At 43.2% G+C, this 19,998-nt stretch overlaps 1 protein-coding gene across 2 annotated transcripts in view; it reads left to right on the top strand.

Moving 5' to 3' along the window:
- USF3 (upstream transcription factor family member 3) overlaps positions 1-19,998 on the top strand; it is a 70,623-nt gene that overhangs the window by 35,668 nt on the left and 14,957 nt on the right. Inside the window, exons 2-6 of one of the 2 annotated variants that reach the window (XM_062208230.1) lie at positions 3,478-3,593; positions 6,790-6,854; positions 8,461-8,489; positions 10,754-10,836; positions 18,520-18,616. In XM_062208230.1, coding sequence (XP_062064214.1) covers positions 6,808-6,854; positions 8,461-8,489; positions 10,754-10,836; positions 18,520-18,616 — 256 coding nt within the window. In that variant the 5' untranslated portion in view covers positions 3,478-3,593; positions 6,790-6,807. Of the gene's footprint in view, positions 1-3,477; positions 3,594-6,789; positions 6,855-8,460; positions 8,490-10,753; positions 10,837-18,519; positions 18,617-19,998 lie in introns of those variants that run through there. The other variant, XM_062208237.1, reaches the window with a different exon arrangement.

Here is a 19,998-nt window from a genome sequence, read left to right as displayed (position 1 = left end):
AGAAGCTATTATATAAGATTGTCTTAGAGACAGGGCACACAAAATATAATTGTAGCAAAAAACTGATGTTACATTTCATCTAGAACTTTTACTGGGGCTCCATTGTGACAGTGGGTTAAGTTGCTGCTTGTGACACTAGCATTTCATATTGGAATGCTGGTTCCTGTCCCAGCTACTCTGCTTCTAATCCAGTTTCCTGCTAATGTGCTAATGAGGCAGCAGAAGATGGCTCAAGTATTTTGGCCCGTGTCACCCATATGGGAGACTTGGATAAAGTTCTTGACCCCTAGCTTTGGCCTGGACCAACCAGCTCTGGGCTGCGGCTGTTTGGTAAATGAAAAGATCAGTGGATGAAAGATTTCTTTCTCTCTGTCTCTCCCTCTCTCTGTTGCATTGCTTTTCCGATAATCTTTTTTGTAAATAACTTTTCTTACCAAAAGACAAATTTATAGGCCATGTAATTAGGAAAGGATATTTGCAAAATGTATGTCAGTGTTTCAGCCAAAGGGCAGATATCCAAAAGATATAAAAAATTTCTTTAAATCAGCAATAAAAGGATTAACAGCCCAGTTTAAAAATTGGCAGAAGATATGAGCAGACAAAATAAAATCTACAAATGATGTTAATATGAACATTTAAAAGTGTTTAATCTGATTATTCATCCAGGAAATTAAGTTAAACTGTAAAATACCACTATATGCCCATCAGAGTGGCTAAAATGAATAGACTGACAATACCAAATGCTGCTGAGAATGTGAAGCAACAAGAACTCTCCTACATTGTGGGTTGGAGTGTAAAATGCTACCAACACTTAGGAGAAAGTTGGATAAACATTCTCATTGAAGTCTTTTATGGATATTGTCTCTGAGCTCCCTTGAGTGAATAACAATGAGTGGTATTGTGGAGTATATGATAAGCAATTCCACTGCTAGATATTGACCCAAGAAAAATTAAAGCCAGTGGGGCCAGCATTGTGGCATAGCAGGTAAAGCCGCTGCCTGCAATGCCAGCATCCCCTGTGGGCATGGGTTTGTGTCCTGGCTACTCTACTTCCTCATCCAGCTCCCTGTTAATGGCCTGGGAAAAGCAGAAGACAGCCCAAGTACTTAAGTCCCTGCCACCCACATGGGAGACCTGGAAGAAGCCCCTGGCTTTGGCCTGGCCCAGCCCTAGCTGTTGGAGCGCTTCAGGCCAGGGTGTTAACCTGCTGTGCCACAGCACCAGCCCCAAGAATACAATTTTTTTTTTTCCCTTTTCTTGAGAGAAAGGTCTTCCTTCCATTGGTTCACCCCTGAAATGGCTGCTACAGCTGGTGCGCTATGCCGATCCGAAGCCAGGAACCAGGTGCCTTCTCCTGGTCTCCCACGCAGATGCAGGGCCCAAGCACTTGGGCCATCCTCCACTGCCCTCCCATGTCACAGCAGAGAGCTGGACTGGAAGAGGAGCAACCGGGACAGAATCCGGCACCCCAACCGGGACTAGAACCCAGGGTGCCGGCGCCACAGGTGGAGAATTAGCCTAGTGAGCCGCAGCACCAGCCTTGTTTTGTTTTTTGTTTTTTTTTTTTACAGAGTTAGACAGTGAGAGAGACAGACAGAGAAAGGTCATCCTTCCATTGGTTCACCCCCCAAATGGCCACCACGGCCGGAGCTACGCCAATCCGAAGCTAAAAGCAGGTGCTTCTTCCTGGTCTCCAACGCGGGTGCAGGGGCCCTAGCACTTGGGCCATCCTCCACTGCCCTCCTGGGCCACAGCAGAAAGCTGGACTAGAAGAGGAGCAACCAGAACTAGAACCTGGTGCCCATATGGGCTGCTGGTGCCGCAGGCGGGGGATTAACCAAGTGAGCCACGGTACTGGCCCCCAAGAATACAATTTTTAACATCAATGAATTGGACATGGAAATAATTTTGCACTGAATTGGATGAAATTCGTTAAACGTGTGGTTTGAGACAGGACAGATGTTTGTAGTGGTCTTTGGTAATCTGGATGATTTTGTTTTATAGTTGTGTTCCTCTTTCATTTAAACTGCTGGCTCCCATCCAGTGCAGAGAGTGCTTATTTATGTGATAAACCACTAGTGTCATTCACTTTAAGGATTTGAGATGTTTAGATAATTAGAGCTTTTACTTCCTCTACCTTAATCATAACATGAAAATACGTGCAGACTTTGAGAAGTGTTGCAGTGTGGGGCTTGAGGATCAGTGGAACTAAGGTATCTATCAGATGTGTGAAATCTTGCCAATTAAAGAAACCTGCCACTTTTTCCAAATCTTCCTTATAAGAATCACCTTGGGCACTCATTAAATTTCAGACCCTTTCCTTCTGAGATTGGAATTCCTCCCTTAGAGACTAATTGGGTGGGTCTCTGGTGGGTTGAGAATTTGTATTTTTAAACAAGTACTTCCACATAATGCTTACCAGGAATATGTGGAAAACATGGCCCTAAAGTAAAGTTTCTCAAACTTTCATTAATACCAAAAAGAAAAATCAGCCAAGGAGTTTGTTGAAAAAGGAAATTCCTCAGCCCTACCTAGGCTTCTCATTTGTCGAGCCTGGGATGAAGCCCCCAAATCTACATTGTTTGAGAGCACATGTAGTGCACAGGTCTGAGGCCTGTCTTCCAAGGGCCATGCCTTAGTGGGATGTCCCTAAATATGTTTTAGTCACTCTTACAAGACATAAGGGAGAGGTAAGCGATTGAAGGGAAGACAGTATTAGAATTGAGGACAGATCTTTGTGTAGGTCCTGAGGGAGCACGTTGGGTAACCCGTGGACGGGGAGGATCTTAGGGTCAGTGAGCATGCATGAGGGAAAGGAATCACTTCCTGGGACCAACCCAGGACTGCTATCTTTGTGGGCTAAGCCATGGCTAACCATTGGAAAGTGATTTTTGAGAGCAACTGCCTTTGTTGTGGGCTAGGTTGGGCCAAAATTAACATTCCATGCTCTTCTTGCCTTTTACTTAGAGAGGAATTCTAGGTATAGGCACAAACATGGCATGCAGCATGATAAGGCTTGTTTAGAAAGTGAGAAGAATCCATAGGCACATGAAGGCTTCATTTAGGGAGAGTGGGCCAGGAAAGGTAAAAAGGGGAATTTCATACCCTGCTCTGCTGGTCCTGGGTCCACGAGGTGGAGAGAGAGAGCCCTTCACCCGGCTTTTTATTAGCTTTGAAAGTGGAGTGGTTACATAGTACTGCCCCCAGGTCCTGGGAAAGGGGAGGTGCATCTTGGGGAGGGGTCATCTGATTGATGATAGGATTACAAGGGAGTGGGATAGATGTGGCCTGCAGCTCATGAACTTAATCTATCTCCCTGACTTTTCCAAATCACATTTATTTGCTTTCAGATGGTGGGGAGAATTCAGGATCATCTTGCAGGCTACCAAAAATCTGCCTTCATGCCGGCCCCTGTCTCATGTGCTGCTGCTGGACTCTTAAGGACTGTAAACATTCACTGGTTTTTCTCTTGTATAGTAAGAAGAAAACATAACCTATAGACCACCTTCGGGCAGAAGATGATAGATTCGGATCAGAAACGGGAGGCGTTGGAAGCCAGGAATCAAAAGTGAAGAAACTCTGCAAGCCCTTGGGTGAGAAAGTGACAGGGATTGTTTATTTCGTTACAAGTCCCACATTATCATCACGTGATTATCTAACATGAACGTGTTACTTTTAGGCCAGTGGGTAGTTCACAAGTGGTGGGGAGAAGGTGGAACTACTGGAAATGGGTCTTGGCCACATGTTTTTCTGCCGGCTGCTTTGTATTTCTTCTGCCTTCCCCTTGCCTGCATTCTCTTCTTCCTCTTCCTCTTCTCCCCTCCCCTCTTCCCCCTCTCTCCTCCCCCTCCCCCTCCCCGCCTTCCTCCTCCCTTCCTCTTGTCTCTTCTCCCTTCTTATTTATTTATTTGAAAGGAGAGGAAAGTGCTCCCCCAAGCCCCCATACACTGGGTCACTTCCTAAACACCCACATCAAGATGGTGCCAGGCCAGGCTGAATCTGGGAGCCAGCAGCCAGGAACTGGGTCTCTCATGTGGGTGACAGGGACCCAACATCTTGTGCCATTATCTGCTGCCTCCCAGGGTCTGCATTAGCAGAGGCTGAAATCAGGAGCAAAGCGGAGACTTGAACCCAGGAACTCCAATATGGTATGCAGGTATTTCTTTTTATTTATTTATTTATTTGACAGGTAGAGTTAGACAGTGAGAGAGAGACACACACAAAGACAAAGGTCTTCCTTTATTCTGCTGGTTCACCCCCACAAGTGGCCGCAACAGCCGCCAGCACACTGCGCTGATCTGAAGCCAGGTGCCTCCTCTGGTCTTCCATGCGGGTGCAGGGCCCAAGCACTTGGGCCATCCTCCACTGTACTCCCGGGCCACAGCAGAGAGCTGGCCTGGAAGAGGAGCAACCGGGACAGAATCCGGTGCCCTGACCAGGACTAGAACCCGGGGTGCCGGCACCGCAGGCAGAGGATTAGCCTAGTGAGCCACGGCGCTGGCCTGGTATGCATGTATTTCGTACTAACAGCTTAAATGCTAAGCCTAATGCCCACCCCCATTGCCACCTGTTTTGCAGGACCCCACTCCCTCCTTTCTAGGGCTAAAGCTTAAGCTGAAATACCTTATTAATTTTCATAGTGAACATTTATTGAATCCTAATTACTGCTAGGCACCATGGTGTTATACTCTCCCTGCATTATTTCTGTTTGTTCATTTGAGAGGCAGACACACACACAGAAAACTTCCTTCCGGTGGTGTACTTCCCAATTGCCCACAACTGCTGAGTCTGGGCCAGGTCTCATAAAATTTCTGGAGGGCCGGCGCCGTGGCTCAACAGGCTAATCCTCCGCCTTGCGGTGCCGGCACACTGGGTTCTAGTCCCGGTCGGGGCGCCGGATTCTATCCTGGTTGCCCCTCTTCCAGGCCAGCTCTCTGCTATGGCCCGGGAAGGCAGTGGAGGATGGCCCAAGTGCTTGGGCCCTGCATCCGCATGGGAGACCAGGAGAAGCACCTGGCTCCTGGCTTCGGATCAGCACGATGCGTTGGCCACAGCGGCCATTGGAGGGTGAACCAACGGCAAAAAGGAAGACCTTTCTCTCTGTCTCTCTCTCTCACTATCCACTCTGCCTGTCAAAAAAATAAATAAATAAAGATTTAAAAAAAAAAAAAAAGAAAATTTCTGGAGCCAGAAATGCAATCCAAGTCTCCCATGTGGGTGGCAGGAACCCAGTCACTTGAGCTATCACCCCTGCCTTCCAGACTACATTAGCAGAAAGGTAGAGTCGGGATCTGGAACCTGGTATGAAATCCATGTGTTCCAGTATCAGACACAGCATCTTAGCCTCTAGGCCAAGAGCCCATCCCATCCATGCAGTATGCCATTCACTTCTCAAAACCACCCAGTGATACAGATAACTTAACTGTTGTTGTGATCCATGTTGCAGATAAAACATCTGAAATTCCAAGAGGTTCTATAACTTCTCTAAGACCTGACAACTAGGAAGTGGCTGAAGCAGATTTTAAACTCTTGCTTTCTGACTTCTTACTCCATTCTTACTACTTTTTCTCTAAGAGAAAAAAAAAAAAAAAAGTGTGGGACGGAACCACACTTGGAGTGTACTTGCAGTATACCGGAGCAGCTATTCCAGCTTGGCGGCCCTCTTTGGAAAAGCTGTCAATCCCTGGAATTTAAAAGCATTAAAGTTTTCATCATGAAAATTTTAAAAATAGGGGAAGAAAAAGACATCACCTTTAATACTTGCTGACCTTATTATTAATTGACATTAATGTGTTGGTTTCAGTATATTCCCATATATGTATGTATATTTCCCTGTAGTACATACATTCCTTAGTATCCTGATATTAACAATATAAGTAGAAACTTTCATGCCCAGATTATCATGATTTTCAAATGATAGCTTAAAACTTGTAGCTGCTTGACATGGAAGAAAGTCCAACAAATGAGTGGATGAATAAATGCTTGCTTCCATGTATAAAATATTGGCCGGCACCGTGGCTCACTAGGTTAATCCTTCGCCTGCAGAGCCAGCACCCTGGGTTCTAGTCCTGGTTGGGGTGCCGGATTCTGTCCCGGTTGCTCCTTTTCCAGTCTAGCTCTCTGTTGTGGCCCGGGAAGGCAGTGGAGGATGGCCCAAGTGCTTGGGCCCTGCACCTCAAGGGAGACCAGGAAGAAGCATCTGGCTCCTGGCTTCGGATCGGTGCAGTGCTCCAGCTGTAGTGGCCATTTGGGGGGTGAACCAACAGAAGGAAGACCTTTGTCTCTGTCTCTCTCACTGTCTAATTCTGCCTGTCAAAAAAAATAAATAAATCACATATTCGTATACTTGCCCATTTTGTTGTTTTTCTGTGTTTAGTGAGGAGGACAGTAGTTCAAGTTTAAATGTTGTTACTACTCCGTGAACAAGGAACATGCTTTCCCAACTCAAGTATGTTCTACCTGTTTTTCCAGGTCTTGCTCAAATCCACATACCCTTGAAGCTTTTCTTGATTTCCGAGCCAACAATGATCTTTGTCAACTCCAGCCTTCTCAAGCACTTTCTGGCAATTCTTCACATTCAACATTCACCATGTTTTCCATCTGCTGGTTAACAGCAGTTTTGTCTTCTTTTCTTGCACTCCTTTCTATCCCCAATACCTAACCCAGTGCTTTTTCAATGTCAATTTTACTCTTCAGCATTTTGGTATTTAAATCAAATTGTTATTGGCCAATTTCCTTTAGATTCTAGGATGACTAAACTTCCTGCTGTGTTTTTCCATCCATTTATAGGTTCCTATCACTGTAACCATGCCAGAAATGACGGAGAATGAGACTCCTATGAAAAAACAGCACAGGTATGGACCCAGTACCCCAAAATCATAGAGCATGGGCAGATAAGCAGCAGAATTTGCTCCTTTTTTCGCTGTGGGTACAGTACTTAGGGAACTTTCATTGGAATGGCTAGAAAATGATTACTCTCCAGAAATATGTGGTTAGATATAAAGAGATTTACTTAAATGGGTATATGGTTAATATTTACTTGTCTTCTTTATTCAGCTAGCAGTGTAACAAGTAACAGTCACCATCAGTAGGTAACAGTGTATAACCTATACTAAATGTTTAGTTTCCAATGGCATTTTTACTTGCATACAGTATTAGTTTTGCAGATTCTGAGTTCTTTTAGGCTACAGTGAGTATGAATAAATGTTTTGTGTCAGTCCAATCTATTAATGCCAGTACATATATCAGTACAATACTACATTTGGTTCTTTGTATAACCCTCTCCTAAATTTCTCACATTTTGCTCCATGCTTCTACTAATATTAGAAGTACTGTTCGCTTTCCTTACCAAATAACTATTAGACTCACGAGGGTGGGGCGCCTTTTCTCTGCCAAGGGGTGTTTGGATGTCTATAACATCATTCATGGACCATACAAAATTATCAACTTAAAAATTAGCCTGCAGGACTGGTGTTATAGTATAGGGAGTAAAGCTGCCACGTGTGATGCCTGCATCCCATATGGGCACTTGTTCAAGTCCCAGCTGCTCCACTTCCAAGCCAGCTCCCTGCTAATGGCCTAGGAAAAGCAGTGAAACATGGCCCAAGTGTTTGGGTCCCTGCTACATATGTGGGAGACACGGATGAAGCTCCTGGCTCCTGGCTTCAGCTTGGTTCAGCTCAGCCCTGGCCATTGTGGCCATCTCTTGAATGAATTGGTGGATGGAAGTTCGTTTCTCTCTCTCTCTCTCTCTCTCTCTCTCTCTCTCTCTCTCTCTGTAACTCTGACTTCAAATAAATAAATCTTTTTTAAAAATCCTGCTATAGATTTATTGAATTTTGAGTCCCACCTGTTGTTACCTTGGCAGGGCAAGATCTAATGGTTTCATAGGCTGGCAGTTCCCCATGTCTGTGTTAGAGAATACTAAGGTATTTGGTAGTTGCACATAGAAGGAAAAAATAATGTAGTTAAGAGTTTGGACAACATAAGTTACACATAAGCCAGTTATCAGTGCCTGAGTACTATTGGCTACCACATTTCCCTCTATGGGAATTACAAAGTTACTTTGTATAGTTGCTTTTCTTCTACACACCCACACCCACTTATACCCAGGGGCCAGGGCAAGCATTCATCACCTACTTGGCATATTACTTTGAGAATTTACTAGCACCTAAATTACATTTTTAAAATATTTGAAGTTTTCAGTGATTAATTCAGTTCCCAACTTATGTCTTCTGGGTGTGAGCTAATGGATGTGACTTCTAAATTTATACTGAGGAAATTATAGTTAGGCTTTCATACCATAATATGTATTAAGAAGACTTTTCTGCAGGTATTGTTGCTGCAACAAATATAAATTCATAAAATCTATTTTTATGGTTCACAAGACATAAAGTGGTGAAAATGCTTTCCCATTATTTTCATGTTACCTGTTATCTGCACTTTTTTTTTCCATTTCAGAAAGAAAAACCGGGAGACACACAATGCAGGTACATACAATAATTTAAATTTTACTTGTTAGTATTTTTTGCATTCTGAAATGAAATTAGACTACAGTTAATTTAAAATTTCTAGGTTATAAGCATAGAATCATTATGTTTTAGGAAAGTGTTCTTTATTGTTTTTAATTGACATAAGTACTGAGGCTCATGAAGATAACTTGCTAATCATCTTCTGATCCATAGGCTATGGTGATAATTTAAGCAATTGATGTATTCCTGAAGCTAGTGTTTTAAGTGATTTTGTGCATGGAGGGAATTTGGATAGATTCCCAAATAGAATGAGTGTTATGTGTGTTTGCATATATTCCGGAGGAGGCTGGTTGCCTGGGGGAGTAGGGAAGAGATGAACAGCAGACTTTAGATCTTTAAGGGACTGGCAGTGTGGGCAGTCTTAAATTGTGGCCAGCGCCACGGCTCAATAGGCTAATCCTCTGCCTGTGGCACCGGCACCCCAGGTTCTAGTCCCGGTCGGGGCACCGGATTCTGTCCCGGTTGCCCCTCTTCCAGGCCAGCTCTCTGCTGTGGCCAGGGAGTGCAATGGAGGATGGCCCAAGTGCTTGGGCCCTGCACCCACATGGGAGACCAGGAGAAGCACCTGGCTCCTGCCTTTGGATCAGCGCGGTGCGCCGGCCGCAGCATGCCGGCCGCAGCGGCCATTGGAGGGTGAACCAACGGCAAAAGGAAGACCTTTCTCTCTGTCTCTCTCTCTCACTGTCCACTCTGCCTATCCAAAAAAATAAATAAATAAATAAATAAATTGTGGAGTCCTCGATTATAGAAATTAATATCAAAAACAAATATTTGGTCCTACTGCAAGCATCGTAATTACAGGCCACAGCTTGAAAAACATCCTCATGTGTAGAATTAATTGTGCATACATTTGCAAGTTGGCACATTGGATAACATTTTATTTGCTATCAGAGTCTGCAGTCAGATCTTTAAAAATTATTTCAGAAGTCAATTTATTACTGTATAAATATCTTCCCTCCCATAAGGAAAGGACCTTTGGGAATCTTTTATGTATGGAAAGATATGTTGAACACAGGTGGGGAATTGCTGTTTCCCAGAGAGAGGAGTTTATTCCCGGTGAAGTTCCATTCACCACTATGGAAAAAGAATCTTAATGTCTTTTTTTGTTTGTTTTAACCTCCTCATATTTAAAAAAAAAAAAAAAAAAAACAAAAAACAAAAAAAAAACACTCTTAGATAATCACAAATACCGTTGTTAGAAAATTCAGAAGAAAGGTAAGCTATACTTATTGCTTTGCTTTTTTTGGCTGTATGAATTAAATTTAATCTTTTCTGGCCATCTGGACTAAATCTTTTTACTGGAATAAGCTGCTGTGTGGTGCCATACATATGTCCTAACAGTGACTTATTAAGGAAAGAGTAATTAGATATAATTCAAATTACTAGATCTTCAAGCAAATATACACATATATAATATATAATATATATAAACAATTCCTACCTGTTCTATTGTCTGAAAATTCTCATCTTAGAATGAGACTCCTTTGTTAGAAAGGAAGGTTTCAGAAAATTTCCTAATGGAAAATATCTGAGGGTAATGTTTCTAGTTATAGTAATGTTATAAAAATTATTTAATAATCTCTTGGATCCTCTTGCCCCTTCTCAAGTGGTAGCATGTGCACCTGGCCTATTTCCCATTCATTTGGGAAGTTGTCATTTGCCCAGTTCCTTGCATGAGAACTGTCCAGAAGAGACCAAAGTACACAGCCCAGACCTCGTGGAGAAAACCAAACCAAATGTGTTTCTTTTCTATTTTCAGTCATAACTAATAGCTGTTTCTATTCGGAAAAGGCCCTCTAGTTACCCCTAGATTATGGTTCTTTAATCAGCTAGAAAGACCTCATTTACTACAAAGAAGTAACTTTTTGAAAATTTATCTGGTATGTGGATTCTTTTCATTTGATTATCACTAAAATCTCTAGTAATAATTTGCACTATAATAGAATGATGGCCAGATAGTAAAGCAATATTAGCAATTCCTATTTGTTCATAATTTGTATTTAATTCTTACAGATGATATTCTTTGAAATGCTAATAAAGTATTGCTTATGCTGATTTTTATGAGACTATCACATTTTTAGAAGCGTATTTACTTATTGTAGTTATTTGTCTTTATTAGTTACTGTTTGATAAATATTTCTTAGGGATTTCTTACCCAGGGAGCTTGGGGCAGTGTGGCAGAGTAGAATAAGATTTGATAAGTGAATTTTCTCCCCATTTAGTTGAGAGGCATAGGAAGAAGAAAATCAATGCTGGGATAAACAGAATAGGAGAGCTGATCCCGTGTTCTCCTGCCCTGAAGCAGGTAAGAAGTCGTCTCCTATTGTATTGCTCCTTGTAGACAATTCCCTGAGTTGTTTCAGTTCTTGGGATGATTATTTTTGTTCCCTGCCCTTTATGTTGTTGTTGTTTGAGTTAATATTGGTCTTTTTTCATTTGCTTCATTTTCTGTCTACTGTTTGATTCTTTTCACATTTCCAGCAATCTCTGATTACAGTTTCCCACAAGGTCCAGTGCACATATAATTTCTAAATTCCTTTTTTTTTTTTTTTAAGATTTATTTATTTATTTGAGAGGTAGAGTTACTGACAGAGAGAGGGAGAGACAGAGAGAAAGGTTTTCCATTTGCTGGTTCATTCCCCAAATGTCCACAACAGCTGGAGCTGTGCTGATCCAAAGCCAGGAGCTTTGGCAGGCTCTCCAGGTGGGTGCGGGGGCCCAAGCACTCAGGCCATCCTCTACTGCTTTCCCAGGCCATAGCAGAGAGCTAGATCAGAAGAGGAGCAGCCAGGACTAGAACCAGCGCCCATGTGGTGATGCCGGCACTGTAGGTGGAGGCTTAATTTAGTATGCCACAGCACTGGCCCCCTAAGTTCTTTTAAGTTGTGTTTTCTCTTGACTTATTAAGTCAGCCCCATGTTTATGTTTATATATATATATAGTTCTGTTTACCATGCATTTCTTTTATTTTCTGTCAGTTCATATTCTTTACTCTTTTTAAATTCTTATCTGGAGTCTCCCAAGGCTCTCTTCACTGTTTATTCTCCAGGCCTTGTTAATCCCCAAGTGTACTTAAAATCTCAGTTGAAACCATGATAGCTTTCCCTACTGAATACAACTTTGTTTTTTCTAATAATAAGGATAAAGAATGCTCGTTCAAAACAAAATGAAAAAAAAAAAATTGAAGCAATAAGGAAGGCATGAAAGAAATCTAAAAAATAATTTGACAACCCCCTCCCAAGTTCTAACTATTGTTAAAATGTTGTTACACATCTCTCCAGACATGCCTTTTTAAATGTATATATCCAATTGTGTTAGCCTTTTGTCACTGTAAATAAAACTTGAGGGGCCTGCACTGTGGTGTAGCAGGTAAAGCCGCCGCCTGCAGTGCCAGCATCCCAAATGGGTGCAGATTCAAGTCCTGGCTGCTCCACTTCCAATCCAGCTCTCTGCTGTGGCCTGGGAAAGCAGTAGAAGATGGCCCAAGTCCTTGGCCCTTGCACCCACATGGGAGACCTGGAAGAAGCTCCTGGCTCCTGGCTTCAGATCGGCTCAGCTCTGGCCATTGCAGCCATCTAGGGAGTGAACCAGTGGATGGAAGACCTCTCTCTCTCTCTCTCTCTCTCTCTCTCTCTGCCTCTCCTTCTCTCTGTGTAACTCTTTCAATAAATAAATAAATCTCTAAGAAAAAGAAAAGCTTGAGACAGTCTAGTTATGAAGAAAAGAAAGTTTGTTTAGTTCACAGTTTAGTTCACAGTTTAAGTCTAAAATCAGGTCTCCGCACACATTGGTTAGGCCCCTGATGAGGGCCTACCTGTGGATGGAGGTACATCATGGCAAGAGTGCACATTTCAAAAAGGAAGCCAGAGAGAGAGGGGGAGGCTGGGCTTGCTGCTTTTATAATAACCCTCTTGAGAGAACTAACCAAAGTCTCACAAGAAAATACTTTAATCACTTCTGAGGGTGGAGCCCCCCCCCTTCCCGTGACCCATGGGTTTCTCACTGGGCCCCACCTCTTAAAGGTCCATGCCATCTTCCACTGCCACTCTGGAGACCGAGACTCCAACACAAGAGCTTTTGGGGATGGTGGTGTCCTTTCTGTTGTGTCTTGTTTGTCACTCTGCCTATCAAATAAATAGATTAAAAATTTATTTGAAAATTTTTTAAAGCCTCATATTTTTCATTTGCTTAATTTTCTATATATTTATCTTTAATTCTTCCAATAGTCCCAGCAGTCTTTTCACACAGTTTTGTAGATGGTTAAATGTACCACTTAATTTCTGTTTTCTTTTAGCACCTCTGGAATGCACTGTCCTCCTTTTTCAATCTCAACAAGTTGGTGTTTTCCAACTTTTCTGTTTTTAATTTCAGCTCTTATTTTTAATTTCCAACAATCTTTCTTTCTTATTCCCTGTTTCTCCTTTTCATATCATGTGCTTGTTGTGTGGCTACAGTATCATCTCATCTCTGAGTCTTAAATAGATTTGTTTCCTGAAGCTTTCTTCTGTTTTCCAGGTCTGTTTCCTCTGGGTTCCTTCTCTCTGCTTTTGTTTGATGTTTTATCTTTCTGACTGGAGACTTTTCCCTGGATGTTGAATGATACGTAGCTATCTCTTCATACTTGGATAGACCATTAAAAAACTGTTTGAATAGACTTGTTTTTTGGTGGCCCTCCCTGTTACATGATTAGATGCTGTGCTAGTTTTGTTGTTGTGGAAAGCAAACGTATCAGTGTCTACAGTTTTTCTTTTGAGGATAGCTGTTTCCCCCAGCCCAGTTCCTACCTGGAGGTGGGTGGTGGAAATGAGGAAGAGCCTGGCTGCTTTTATCTAGGAGCTGGGTCGGGGCTGCAGGATCTAGAGTCTCACTCATGCTTTATGGTGGGCAGAGGTTTCCTTTACCCCATTTTTCACTTTGTAGCCTCATCTTGTCCACCTTTGTGCCAAGTATCTGTGAGGTCAAAATTCTCTGGTTCACATGTCACAGAAAATAAACTTGTCTCCTACAGCTGGGACAGGAGAGGAAGTCAGTCAGCTGCATAGGATGTGCAGGATGTGTGTGGTGGTCATGGGGCACTCTTATTATCACTGTATTAAGAGGCTTTCAGTGAGTCCCGTCCCCCTCCCCCCCCCCCCCCCCCCCCAGATCCTGCACCCTGCTGTGACAGCTGGGGCTTCTCAGCGTTGAGCTGCAGTAGACTCTTGAATGGCCAGATGAGCGACTTCTCAGCATCCTAGCCTTTGATGAGGCCTTACACTTCTATTTCTTCTCCTTGTTCTCTACAGGGTAGACTTGGACTTCCATAGGTGTTTTTAAAAATAGACTGCTTCTGACTAACCTTTTCTCTCCAAACACTTAGGATATTGGTTTCAATTGGTGAAAATAAGACATATTGTTAAAGAGTTGATATTTTATGAGAAAATTCTGAGAAAACACATCTGATTATATAGGTTCAGCTATGTAAGGCATAGAGAATAGTGTGTGGCATGCAGTAAGTGATATATATATTTGTCAGTTATCTACTTATAATGGACATATGGACTTCGCTGTAGCCATGCCATCTGGGGTGCCACATATGCTACTGGAATTTGGGGTGCCATACGATATCACTATATGCTTATTAATAAATCCCCAATATTAAAAGGCCAAGTGGGTTCTTGCCTAATATTTAGACAAGAATTCTAAATACCAGCATCCATAAACGAGGCAGCATGGTACATTTTAAGTTTTTATTTAGTGAGAAAGATGCATAGGAGAGTGAGAGCTTTATTTAATGGAAAGAGGTAAATCTGGGTTCATACCGAGCACTAGGAACCAGCCATGTGGAGGAGTATCTAGGCCAGGAAGCCTAGGGTGGGTGGCAGGAAGGCCACGCGCGCCCTGGAGGTGCAGGGCTACAGCAAGACCCCTCCTGGCAAGAGGCAAAAGAAGAGAAGGGCGGGACACAACATGTCCCAGGCTTTTAACCCACTTCCAAAGGAGAGTGGTTAGTTAACCTGACTGGTTGGTGGGTACCCAGTGTAGCCAGGTAAGGGCATAGGTCACACAGGGGTGTGGCGAAGGTACCAGGTAGGGCTTGAGGTTACACAGGGCTGTGGTGAAGGCGTGGTCTTCCAGCTCACAAACCTAATTTTAATCTATATGCCTGTCTACTTCACCAGTAAAAATTTGGGGTATATAGTGCTTGCTCCCCCTCCCAAAAAAAAAAAGGTTATCTTTAGCAAGATCAAAATGTCTGCCCTCCTCCCTTAGTAATCTCCAAATTTACCATGAGAATAGCAAGGGAGTGGTGATTCCATCCTCCTGAGCTCACAGTTTATTGTGAAAACAATTTATCTAATCCCACTCTTCTGGATGTTTTTTTGTTTTATCAGGAGCAAGCTGTATAGGATAAAGGATTGTAAAAAAGGGTTTTGTCCCTGTCTTGTAACTATACGTCAATCAAAATTATGTTTAAAAACTTAACTGGGCTGTGGCACAGCAGATTAAAGCCCTGGCCTGAAGAGCCAGCATCCCATATGGGCACGGGTTCTAGTCCTGGCTGTTCCTCTTCCAATCCAGCTCTCTGCTGTGGCCTGGGAGGGCGGTGGAGGATGGCCCAGGTCCTTGGGCCCCTGCACCCACGTGGGGGACCCGGAAGGGGCTCCTGGCTCTTGGCTTTGGATCTGCTCAGCTCTGGCCCTTGTAGCCATCTGGGGAGTGAACCAGTGGATGGAGGACCTCTCTCACTGTCTCTAACTCTATCTGTAACTCTATCTTTCAAATAAGTAAAATAAATCTTTAAAAAAAACCAAAAAAAAAAAAAAAAATAGGCTGCTTCCGCCGGCGCCGTGGCTTAACAGGCTAATCCTCCACCTTGCGGCGCCAGCACACCGGGTTCTAGTCCCAGTCGGGGCGCCGGATTCTATCCCGATTGCCCCTCTTCCAGGCCAGCTCTCTGCTATGGCCCGGGAAGGCAGTGGAGGATGGCCCAGGTGCTTGGGCCCTGCACCCCATGGGAGACCAGGAGAAGCACCTGGCTCCTGCCATCGGATCAGCGTGGTGCGCCGGCCATAGCGCGCCTACCGCGGCGGCCATTGGAGAGTGAACCAACGGCAAAAAGGAAGACCTTTCTCTCTGTCTCTCTCTCTCTCACTGTCCACTCTGCCTGTCAAAAAAAAAAAAGACTGCTTCCTTACACAATACCAAACACTGTCTTCTGATTGTTTTCCCCACACTTCAGTGTATAGTAGCTGCTCAGTAAATATTAGTATTTACAAAGTAAAATCTTATCTTGCTGCTCTTGGCTTTCATCCCTACCACTCCCTCTCAAGAAAGGAAATTGCGACCATCTCACTCCTTGATGTCCTAGGGAGCACAAAGCAAGTCAGCGCTTGGCTCCCAGAAGCAGAGTAGTCGAAGATTTTCTTCACTGTTGCTGCACACTCTGACTCTGCCTGCGAAGGAGCAGCAGATCGCTGGGCGTTAGCGTGTTCTCCCTCCGTCCGGCGAAGCAGTCACTGCCACGTCTTAAATAGCCAAAGAGCAAAAGCCAGAAGTGATTGTTAGCACACATGTTTTCAGCTGTAGATTGGCAAATAAACACATCTATGAAAAGATATGATATCTAAATGCTATATGTAAGTATCTTTAAGATATATTTTTGTTTTATTTAGTTATTCGTTTGAAAGGACAACAGAGGAGGAGGAGGAAGAGGAGGAGGAGGAGAGAGAGACAGAGAGATCTTTATCCACTGGGTCACTCCCCTAATGGCCATAACAGCCAGGACTGAGCTGGGCTAAAGCCAGGAGCCAAAACCTTCATCTGGTCTCCCACATGGGTGGAAGGGGCCCAGGTACCTGGGCCATCCTCCTGTTCTGTCTCATGTACACTAGCAGTGGCTGGATAAGAAGTGACCACTGAGACTTGAACTGGCACTCCAACATGGAATGCTGGTCGCAAGTGGCGATTTAATTGTTGCTCGACACTGCTGGCTCCTCCAGGTGTGGATTGATATAGACTATTTCTAGAAAGGCATACACGTAATTTTATCATGGTTGCCTCTGTAACTGAATCTGGAGAACAAAGGAAAAAGGAATGTTACTTTTCAATATATATCCCTTCATATTAATTATATTTCTTTGCTACATGCATATTATATTTTCAATTATAAAAGCTATTAATAATAAAGGAGCACTTAGATAAACATGCACAGTCTTCTTAGATAAGCTCAGAAAATTAAAATTCTGGGAACGTGGCATCAAAACTCAGTCAAGGAGCTGTGGTGTAGTGGTTTAAACTGCCACCTGCAGTGCTGGCATCCCATAAAGGCACTGGTTCGAGTCCTGGCTGCTCCACTTCTGATCTGGCTCTCTGTTATGGCCTGGAAAAGTAGTGGAGGATGGCCCAAGTGCTTGGGCCCCTGTACTTATGTGGGAGACCCAGAGGAGGCTCCTGTCTTCAGATCAGCGCAGCTCCGGTTGTTGCAGCCAATTGGGGAGTGAACCAGCGGATGGAAGACTCTCTCTGTCTCTCTCTCTCTGCCTCTCCTCTCTCTCTTTCAAAAAAATAAAATAAATATTTTTTAAAAAAAACTTAAGTGGCATTTCTTTCTTGGCCTATTATTTCTTTTATTTTGTAAAAGAGTTATTTATTTTATTTTATTTGAAAGAGTTTTACAGAGAGAGGAGGAAAGGCAGAGAGAGAGAGAAAGAGAAAGAGAGGTGTCTTCCATTTTCTGGTTCACTCCCTAGTTGGCCGCAATGGCCGGAGCTGCACCGATCTGAAGCCAAGAGCAAGGATCTAATTCTGGGTCTCCCACATGGGTGCAGGGGCCAAGGACTTGGGCTATCTTCTACTGTTTTCCCAGGCCATAACAGAGAGCTGGATCAGAAATGGAGCAGCCAGGTCTCGAACTGGCGCCCATATGGGATTCTGGCACTGCAGGTGGCAGCTTAACCCACTATGCCACAGCACCAGCCCCTTTGGCCTATTATTTCAAATAATTTGTTAGTTGTGGTTAACAGAGGAAATAATAATAATAATAACTCCAATTTTATGTGATCATGAAGGCCCTGTTACCTTTGCTTCTGCCATTCTTCCTCTGTATACTTTCTTGTAGCCCTACTCAAATCTCTTACTGTTCTGCAGACATGCCAAACCCAGCCTGCCTTAGGGCCTTTGCCCTTCTGATCTTGCTTTGTGGGCCTTCTTCCTCTGAATATCCACAGGGCCTGCTTGCTTTTATTTCCTTTGGGTTTTTGCTCAGGTATCACCTTACGTTAGAGGGGCTCTCCATGACATCACCTTATAAAAAAAATTGTAGCACAGCATCTTAGTTGAGGCTGTTCTAACAAAAGTACCATAGCCTGAGTGACGTAAACAACAGAAATCTGTTCATAGTTCGAAGCTGGGAGGTCCAGGATAGAGTGCCAGCCGATTCTGTTCTTGTGAGGGCCTGCTTCTAGTTGTGTCTTCAACTGGATGGAGAAAGAGAAATCATCTTTCTCTTCCTGTAAGGGCACTAATGCTGTTCCCGAGGGCTCCATCCCCTTGGCCTGTTCACCTCCCCAAGGTCCCACCTGCTAGCACCATCACGTTGGGGGTTAGCTTTCAGAGGTTGGGGACACAAGCATTCAGTCCATAGCAAAGTGTCCTCAGCCTCCACTCCAGTCCTCTCTTTATCCTGCTTCATTTCTCTTTTAGCACTTTGTGTGTTTGTGTGCACGCACATGTGTGTTGTGCATGTATAACCTTATCACCACCTGATTATTTTATGTACAAGTCTGAGGGCAAGGACTTTGTTTTATATCTCCAGTACCTAGAACAAACCTGATTCAAAGTAAATGCTCAATAAATAGCTAGTAAGTGAAAACAATAGATGCTTTTGAATATGGTGCTTATTTTAAATTTTGAAAAGATAAATATGTGAGAAAGCCTAAGCGTTAAGTTTCTTCTGGCAAGTTTTTACCTTTCAGTGAACTTTTAAATGATTAATTTTCTTTGGCAGAGCAAGAATATGATCCTGGACCAAGCCTTTAAATATATAACAGAATTGAAGAGGCAAAATGATGAGCTCCTGCTTAATGGAGGAAACAATGAACAAGGTAAAGAGCTGAAGATTCTTTGTGTTGTTTTTCCTTTTTAACATTTGAGCTTGTGTGTCGCAGTGAATCTGATGTGTGGCTACATAAAGAAGCCTTTTTTTACACAAATGCATTAATGTTTTTTCAAGTGAATTTAAATATCCATATTTTGTATGAAACCCTCTGTTTTTTGTTTTTTTTTTTTAAGTCATCTTTATTTGAAAGAGTTAGAGTGAGAGAAAGAGGGAGAGGGAAAGAGAGAGGTCTTCCATCGACTGGTTTACTCCCCAGATGGCTGCAATGGCTAGGACTGGGCAAGGCCAAAGCCTGGAGCCAGGAGCTGGGAGATTCTTCAGGTGTCCCATGTGGATAGAAGAGGTATAAGCACTAGGGCCAACTTTCACTGCTTTTTACCAGGCCATTAGCAGGAAGCTGGATCAGAAGTGAAGTAGCCAGGACCCTAATAATATCGGATACTGGCATTGCAGGCAGCAGCTTTACCCGCCACACCACTATGCTGTCCCCACCTTCTGAGTTTTAATGTTTATTTTTTGCTTTTCATCTATTTGAAAGGCACGGTGACACACAGAGAGAAATAGAGAGAGAGATGGAACAGGGACAGACAGTTCTTCCATCTGCTTGTTTACTCCCAAATGCCTGCAACAGTCAGGGCTGGGCCAGAATGAAGCCAGGAACCCAGAGCTCCACCTGGGTCTCCAACATGGGTGGCAGGGAGCCAGGCACTTGAGTCATCCTCTGCTGCCTTCCCCAAGCATGTTAGCAGGAGGCTGAATCAGAAGCAGAGTGGGTAGAACTCAAACCAGCACGCCATTATAAAATACACACATTGCAAGCAGTGACTTAACCTGCTACACCTCAACACTTGCCCCCAAAACATTCAGACCCTGCAGCCAATAGGTATAGGAGAATAGCATTTAAGTAAATTCCTCTTTGTTTAACTCTTTTCCCTCTTCTGTGTGTGACTAATCTTGAAGACATGTGTAGTTTTGATTTTGGATTTCTCTGTGTCATGTTTCCGAACTCATAATGCTAATAACACTAAATCTGCTTTATTCCAGTTGGATCTTGTGATTGGGGAATCCTATGAGAATTTAGGGGGTAGTTATACTCAGTATAACTTAAAAACAAGGTAGAATATAACTGTGCTAATACTTGATGTGCCTTCACTCGAAAGGCCAAAATATTCAGTTAATAATTGTTTGCTGCATGTAATTTGTTCATTAAACTACCTGATCATTTAATGACATCTGATTTTTAGATAGAGGTGGCTATTTTTTATTATCAACTAAATTCCATTTTTCCACTACATTGGAGAGAAGCTTTCCTAACAGCAACTAAAAAGAAAAACATGTGGGGCCGGTGCTGTTGCATAGTGGGCTAAG

This window comes from Lepus europaeus, chromosome 2 (genome assembly GCF_033115175.1).
Source record: "Lepus europaeus isolate LE1 chromosome 2, mLepTim1.pri, whole genome shotgun sequence".
In the NCBI taxonomy this organism is placed as follows: domain Eukaryota; kingdom Metazoa; phylum Chordata; class Mammalia; order Lagomorpha; family Leporidae; genus Lepus; species Lepus europaeus.
The sequence above is the reverse complement of the archived record's forward strand: the minus strand, read 5'-3'. Positions and strand labels throughout refer to the sequence as shown.